At 32.8% G+C, this 8,393-nt stretch overlaps 1 protein-coding gene across 1 annotated transcript; it reads right to left on the bottom strand.

The window, feature by feature from the left end:
• Positions 1-915: 915 nt before the first annotated feature.
• On the bottom strand, positions 916-5,502 carry LOC143533317 (zinc finger CCCH domain-containing protein 18-like). Its single transcript, XM_077028142.1, has 7 exons — positions 5,402-5,502; positions 3,363-4,227; positions 2,546-2,713; positions 2,255-2,434; positions 2,034-2,107; positions 1,682-1,805; positions 916-1,315 (listed from the first exon to the last, which is right to left on the bottom strand). Exons 2-7 carry the CDS (start codon positions 4,205-4,207, stop codon positions 1,243-1,245), a joined length of 1,464 nt encoding a protein of 487 aa, XP_076884257.1. The 5' UTR covers positions 4,208-4,227; positions 5,402-5,502; the 3' UTR covers positions 916-1,242.
• Between the last annotated feature and the right edge of the window lie 2,891 nt (positions 5,503-8,393).

The raw sequence follows: 8,393 nt of genomic DNA, 5'->3' as shown, positions 1-8,393 counted from the left end.
TGTGAGGATTAAAATCACAAATTTTGTTTGACGTTTTGTTTAGCAACAACTTTAGTGTACATTGGGCCTCTTTCTATATGAGTTGCCATTTTACGACACCAACCATAGTTGCTGCTGTTCTCTTAGCATTACAAATCTTTTGGCCTGGATGCCAATTTTTCAATAGTGACATCACTCTCCTTTTGAGCATTCAACTGTAGGTTTGTCACATTGTATCTCAAGCCAATTTTTTTCTGGGTACGATTCGAGCATTCAGCAACTTTAGAAACCTGTCTGATGAGTTGGACCATTTTTCGACATAGATTTTTTTTATGCCAACCTATCTCTTATGTTTTTCAATATTCCAACAAAACATCAGTTTGGGTTTCGTACTTTGTTGCTTCATGTGAGATATTTTTCATTAAACCTTTAAATTTCTACTCACTGCTCTGAAGACATCCCATTTGATCAATCATTGTTAGTTTTAATTTCTATGGCCAATAACTGTTACAATACACACAAGATTGCATAGAGTTTCAAGTGCCTTGACTAGGAGTCTCATGAGGCATATCTGATGCATAATGTCCATATCTTCAAGATCATATGGATGAAAGCTATCCGAATCTTTAGCAACAAGTGAGTTATCCTTACAACTACTCAACTTCTACAAACATAAAGCTGCTCCAGTAAATGCAAATTGTTGCTGGGAACTTCGAGTTATGATTGTCGGAATGTTCTGTGCAAACTATTGTGTAAAACATACAGATTGTATCATAAAAAATTAGTAGTTTGGTAATTCATTAGTTAGAACCATAAATGATACAACTATAGTAAAGCAAAACCACAAACACCAAGGTTACAACATAAAATGAAAATGAAATCAAGATAACCCCAAAAAAAAACAGTAACTTTATATAAACTTAAGTCATTATTATTAGCATATAATATATATTTAGTAACATCCCAAAGTTACAGAAATACTTTTCTGCTACTGAACTTTTAACCCATCTACTTCATTACTTTCTACTTTAAGCCACCTATTTTTCTGCAGCCTTGCTATACTTCTAAAATAAAAATAAAAATTTAAAGAAAAAACATAACTTAGTTACATATCATATTTCTTTCTTCTTTCTGTACCCTTTTCTGCAACCATCTTTGTCGCCCCGAAAACGTTCTCTATATAAACCCTTTCTCATATTAAATCGCCTTTGACATTCTGTTATCTCTAACCCTATAAGCCTGCTCTTGTTATCTATCAATAAACTATATTGTTGTCGATATTTCACCGCCTAATCCTGCTGCAAATGGGCTGTCCGGAAGATTCAGTCCCTGGCTACTGCATATAATTTATAAAATCATTAATACAACTTTTATAAAAAAAAATGGCTAATACAATATAATACCAAGATACTTATTCTTAAAAAAAAATGTCTTGTCAACCTAACTTTAGTGTGTGTGCGTGTGTGCAGGATCAAAATCATTTCAGAACTTCCAAATAATTTACGAATCAATAATTTTATATAAAATTGTTGAGTTTCACACTATTAATGAGTCATTATATAATTTTTTCTCCCCACAAGTTAGCGCATTTTAGACATGTTCTGGAACTTTAAAATACATTATAAAATATAAGAAAGTATATTGGTTTTTTATAGTATTAAACCCTAATAAAATGAAATCTTCATATTTATTGCAAACACACCTTTCTTGCTCACTGTATTTGGTCTTGATCTGCCTGATTTTCTCTTGACAAGTGTCCCCGTTGTTTAAAACATTTAAAAAATAACTGAAACGCGGGAATTCCATTTGCTGTGCATGAGCATTGCCTATAAATATATAACAGAAGGAAATATTTAGAAATATAGAAACTTTATCAATATTTGTATTTTTTTTTACCTTCTGATATCATCAAATCTTCTAGTGAGGTTCCAGAACTTGGCCATTGGTTATTGGTTGAATTATCACAAATTCTGGACACTGCAATTAATATTATAAAAGTTTTAATAAGCAAATCCCGTTCACAAAACATGTCAAGAATACTATAAAAATCTCACTTGATTGAAACCCATCGGTATCAAGACAATGTGAACCATGGTACATATGATGCTGATATGTGTCTCCATGTTTCCTGAAATTTTTTACATTCATGCCGCAAGGGTATTACAGTAAACTCAAAAACACAATCTTAAGCGATATGATATTAAAAAGAGAACAGTTGATAATAGTAAAATTATATTAAAAATTTGAAAAAAGATATAAATAACAAATTTCTTACCTATCATCAAGCTTACATTTTTCACGATATGGTTTGACCAACACGCGCGCGCCACTAACAAAATGAGGGTTACCCTTGTTTAAAATAAGTCTAACTGTATCCGCAAACGAAAAAGTCACAAATCCAAACATTCTCTTTTGCTGACATGGAATTCTCACGTCATTGACCGGCCCGAATTTTCTGTTATGTTGAATTAAAAAAAAAAGAAAAAGTAAAATCATTTCATGTTTATGATATATATACATGTAACTTGAAACTAATCTATATTTAATCATTTCCATTATAACTTACTTGAAGTAATTGTAAACATCGAGCTCGGAAAAAGTACATTCGGCTGGAAAAGTCAAATATATCTGTCTAGATCCCGCCACAATTCCACCATGTTCGTTTCTATCTTCATTCTGATCCATACATTTTGCCATGTCATCAGCCAACACAACTGCGTGTTGTCCATGTGGCCTATTTACACAATATCAACATAAATAACAAATAAGGTTCATTGTCAAGAAAATGTGACATAAATTTCTCACTTCTGTTAAAAGGAGTGAAAGTTTATGTTTTTAATAACTTTAAGAACGAATTACACAAATGGTCCATGTGGTTACCAAAATTACAGATTTGATACATAATTTTTAAGTATTACACCTTTACACATTAGTACCAGCCCTTAAATGAGGTTACTTTTTTTTTGTTAAATAAATGTAAAATGACTAAAATACCCTTGATAATAAAAAAATAAATTAAAAATTTATTTAATTTAGGTCCCATCTTTTTTAATGATAATTTTTTTACATTATTAAAAAAACTAATCCAAAAAATAATGACCCTATTAAATAGATGGAAAATGACTAAATGTGTTACTTTTTGAAATGTCTAGTCTAAAGGTGTAAGATTTGAAAAGTATACATCAAATCTTTAATTTGCGTAAACCTCAGAGACCATCCGTGTAATTCGTTCTTTTAAATATGTTTAAAAAGTAACATATTTGGTCCTTAAATTTATCAAAAACGCCAAACTTACTCAATATTCGTTCTTTTAATAAGCGTGTTTGGGATTGCTTATTCAAACTGAAAATCTGCATTAAGTTATGAAGGTTGAGGAAACTGACCTATCAATGAGACAAATGCTTTTGAGGCGAGCAAGAAGTTTGGTCAAACTATAACCAGCTTTCCCGTGCCTTTGACTTTCGGTCAAATACCCTTCGGCTTGAAGTGTTTTACCAAACTTTTCATAATATATCATCGGTAATGAAGCTATGGAAACCGGAAACCCTCTTCTTGATTTCAACAACTCAGTGAGTTCCCTCTCTAGGTTCTCAAGAGACCCGGGTGAAAAGGCGTTATCGTCCTCAATCCAATTAGTGGTGTTAAAGATTTGTGATAAATTTTCAGGGGTAGGATGTAAATACCTACAATTGTTTCCATGTCTACAAAACCCTTTAATGAAATAGTGACAAATCTTAAACGGAAATTCGGGTAAACTTGACGACCTCCTATTGGTTGATGCAGGTTTGACTCGATTGATTGACTCAATTTGATCTTCTAACGACATGAAACGAAGATGATTGTGAATGTTGTAATCATCTTCAGGATATGAGCCCGGGCTGACCATGGGGACAAAGTCAAAGGGTTGACCATGAGGGTCACGACAACGGGTCAGGATTTGAATGGTTAATGGTGATTGGCGGGTTGATGGAGAGAATGGCGTGAAGTGAAGCGGGCCAGAGTTGACCTGAGGAGGTGAAATGGGTTGACCATTTGAAGGTAATTTGAGGTCAGTTTTGGCTTTGTTGATTAACGAGTGGATTAAATTATCGGGCCCGAATGCTAATCTTATCATCTCGCGCTCACCATGGTCTTGTAAAAGAAGGTACCCGATTATCTTGGAGACGTTTTCGGGTTCGGTTTTTTGGATTCTGTCATATACGATTCTTGTAGATTCTGAGAAATCCATTTTGTGCTATAACCTAATAACTAAAAAAACAAAAATGTAACAATGATTAATTCAAGAACGAGGTGCATTAAATTAATTCATGGTCAATAAAATTGAACAAAACTTGTACAACTATAAACAATTAATCCACATTAATAAGTAATAATAAAATAACCAAAAAGATTACTTGTGGTACTGATGGTAGGTAAACATAAAAGACTTGCAGTACTGCTGAATCAAAAGAAAGGATTTAATTTGATTTAAAATCACTGATTTTGAACTTGATTTTTGCTGTAATTTAAAATTTCAGCCATTTTAAAGAAAACTACATTTAAATCTTGGATTCAAAATCTCTGATTTTGAGCTTATTTTTTGGCTTTAATTTGAAATTTGAGTGACATTGAAGAAAATTAAATTGAAATCTTGGATTTAAGATCACTGATTTTGAATTTAATTTTTTGCTATAATTTGAACTTTTGTTAAATGTATAGAAAACAAAATTTAAATCTTGGATAAAAATCACAGATATTGAGCTTAATTTTTGGTGTAATTTGAAATACGAGCCATGAAATTGGTATTCCAGAAATACCCTTGAAGGCATTTGATTCCAGGAAGTGCAAAAACACAAAAATGATTACAACTTTATGAGCAAAAATGGGATGAACAAGATTCCATGATGAAAACCATGATTGAAAAAGTACCAGAATTAAATGGCAGACCAGATATGTTTTCCTACTTTAACTAGCAAAAACATATTCATAATTACAAATCCCATTTAAAGAAAATAAAAAAAAATGAAGAAATTAAAGAATTTGAAAAATAAAGGTGCAAAAAAGGGGAAAACAACACCAGCAAAATTTATGCTATCCACAAAACTAATGTGTGCTCTTTGGCACTTTTTCACAAACAGTTGGTGTGCATATAATAAAATAATTTCACAAAACTCAAAAAATAATCAAAAAAAAAAACTTGTAATTAAACACAAAACATGCAATATTACTGCTCTTTGACACTTTTTCACAAACAGTTGGTGTGCATATAATAAAATAATTTCACAAAACTCATAAAATAATCAAAAAAAAACTTGTCAATAACCCAAAACATGCAATATTAACAAGTGTTTGATTCAATTAATAAAAAGGAGCAATTTTTGGGGAAACCCACAAAAACTTATAAATATATAATGGGATAGTGAAGAAATAAAGAACAAAATACTCACCGAATGGAAGAGGTGAAGAAAATAAAAGCTTGTCACGGCCTCAGAAACTCATCCTCTATGATTATGATTATTATTATTATGTTGGTTCCTCAAAAAACAAAGGAGATATTGATTGATATAAAAACATAAAATGACAGGGAGGATGATATTGAAAGCAACTCTGAAGTCAGTGGTTAATTATTATTATTATTATTATTATTATTGTTGACATAATAAAAACAAAGAAAATGGGAGTGAGTGAGGAGTAAATTAAATGCGTGTGTAGTCATATGAATCTGGGTGTTGGGGACATTGAAACCTGCGAATTGTGTGATGGTTTCAAACTCAATGAGAGAGAGAATAGAGAGAGTGAGAGAGATTAGGAGAGGAAGTTGGAGTGTTGAATGATTTGTTTGCTGCTAGTGTGTGTGTGTGTGACTGGTTAAAACTTTAATCACTAAAATGTAGGAGATTATAGAGGTGACAGTTCCACAGGAACAAATCAAAATTGTTTTATTTTAGTTTTACTGTTTTTCAATTTAAGTAATTGAAAAATATAATATTTTTTAATTAAATTACTTTAATTTAATTCACAAACGTTGAGATAGCTTGTAATTTGAAGCTTGCACGATAAAAGCTTAAATTAACTCGTTTGTAGTTGGCTCGGTTTAAAAACGCGTCAAGCTCGAGTTAAGATTGACCCGCTTCGTTTGATTGGTCCGTTCATTGTCTTGCTTATATTAAGCCTATTTTATATTTTGTAATCCAAGTAAAGGTAATTGAAATTTTTTAGGCCTTGGGTCTCTTTTTCGTCTCAACGTTTATCTCATTATATTCCTTCAACTTTCAACCAGGAAAATAAGCAGCATTCATCATTCACCCTTTGGTTTTGTTGTTAAATACAGGTTGGTTGTGTAAAGAAGTTGTTACAATGCCATCACCTTGTGCGGGGACACCACCAGTGGGGTCGCCAAGTGCAATAGGGGAGAGGAGGTTCTACTTGAGAGGGGGGTTTTGGAGGAGGACGTGTGACTGACGTGAGGTCGAAGACTCACTTAAAAATAAACCGATTACAAATATTAGATAGCGATAAGCGGGTATCTAACACAAGGAGTTTGTGGAAAATGTATTACTAAGTAGATTTATGATTAAACTATATTAAACTAAATGCAAAAAGTAAATTCAAAGATTTGGTTGTTTGGTTTTGATAACAAAAAGTAATAAAGCAATAAACGAGTTTTAATTAATATGCGAAAATATGTCTTCCCTCGGTTTCAGGTTTCTATGAATGTTACGGTTAATGTTTAACTGAGATGAACAATAGGTAAAGCTCGTGTTTATGTAAACGAATGCGATAAATGAAGATCAAGTACTTGGATTATACAACGCAAGGTGATCAATCAAAAACCAATTAGTTTATCTAACCCTAAATCCCTCCTGATTAATCTCGATTACTTAAAGAACCAAGAACTGACGGTTTAAAACACAAAATCGATAAACTAATAATCTATCAATTAATACATTAACACCATAATAATTTAATCAATATGATCAAACTAATATCTCAGAAATTGTCTAAACATTCAACCGAACAAACATAAGAAACCTTACAATCCGAGGGAAAACACAAAGGAATTTAGCCGAGCATGATTCGGTTCGTCATCCCTTCGATTATGATTGTCATACAAATTGAAAACAAGTGTTTTATGATTACCACACTCACAATTGATCAAGAAGCTCTCAAAATCGCCCTAGGGTCGTCCTTAGATGAAAAGATATGATAATGATATGAAAAGCCATCCAAAAATACATGTTATATGGCAGTTACAACTTGCAGCGAGGTGTCCACCGTAGCTTACGGTGGCTTTAAAAAAACTACGGTGGCCACAAACTGCCTTACGGCAGCTATAATTCTCCAGCCCCCACCGTAGCTTACGGTGGGTACCATAAGCTACGGTGGTCTTCACCACCAATTTCATTTTCTTGTTTTTGCCATAACTTCCCAAGTCCGTTTTCTTCACCGTTTTCGCCCACGCGCTCGTAATTCCATCTTCTATCTTCTCATACCTTCCATTACACGAGTAAACGTAGTTATCTAATTCAACACAATAAACAGATTAAACGCGTGAATATTAACGAACTTAAACCGCTTAAGGGTTGTCCCATGGACCACCCGTCACATTCCCACACTTACTCGTTGCTTGCCCTCAAGCAACACCTCAAACAACAATTTTCTATTACATTCAACTTGTATCCACCAATCTTACCACAAAACCAGTTCAGTTAAGGTCCCAAGTCATACCATATTCCCTTATTTTTATCGGGTGCACTAGTTTACTTGATGTTCCATTTAAACCGAAGATTTCTAACCAAACCTAACATGCTTTCGGTTTTTACCTATACATAACACGCGTTTACACATTAACTTTTCCTTGGTGATCATCCATACATTTCATATTTAATCAATTCTCCTAGCATACGCTTGTACAATCATCAAATCTCCACCTACGTAAATGCATTTGACATGAATACAAATCAAGATGGTCTTAAACGGGTTGTAATGGGGCCAAGTTTAAGGGTATGGAAGAGAATATTGAAAGTAGCTCAAGCGATCCGATCCGACTTATTACAAACAAACTAAGTAAATAATAAAATAAACAACTATAAACATCACTAACTTCTCTTTTTCTTTTCTTTTTCTCTCTTTTTTTCACTCAATAAATAATACTTTGAACTATGCATACACAAACATTGCAACTCTAATACAAACCCTTTTTTTTCAAACTAATATAATACTTGAACATTACATACTAGCATGATAAACATAATGTTTCACATCTCTAACTGATAAATACTAAAACAATTAGATAGAAACCTATTAAGTCGGATCGTTTCGCAAAATAATACCGGGGTTGATCAAGTAAAAGAATAGGCCCAATAAGGTTTTCTAAAGGAACCAACCCCCCGCCCCTCACATAACCATCCTCATATGTGTAATGTATGAGGCCC

The sequence above is a fragment of the Bidens hawaiensis genome, unplaced genomic scaffold (assembly GCF_021521415.1).
Source record: "Bidens hawaiensis isolate Kalapana, Puna unplaced genomic scaffold, B.hawaiensis_p1.1 tig00009662_1, whole genome shotgun sequence".
In the NCBI taxonomy this organism is placed as follows: domain Eukaryota; kingdom Viridiplantae; phylum Streptophyta; class Magnoliopsida; order Asterales; family Asteraceae; genus Bidens; species Bidens hawaiensis.
This window is presented reverse-complemented; position numbering and strand designations above follow the sequence as displayed.

Bases quoted from the DNA above. Each gene is read 5' to 3' on its own strand.
- LOC143533317 (XM_077028142.1), bottom strand. From the start codon at position 4,207: ATGGATTTCTCAGAATCTACAAGAATCGTATATGACAGAATCCAAAAA. The intron at 2,108-2,254 runs GTAAGAAATTTG...AAAAAATTTCAG, and splicing joins AAATGTAAGCTTGATGATAG to GAAACATGGAGACACATATC. The intron at 1,806-2,033 runs GTGAGATTTTTA...ATATATTTATAG, and splicing joins TACCGATGGGTTTCAATCAA to GCAATGCTCATGCACAGCAA.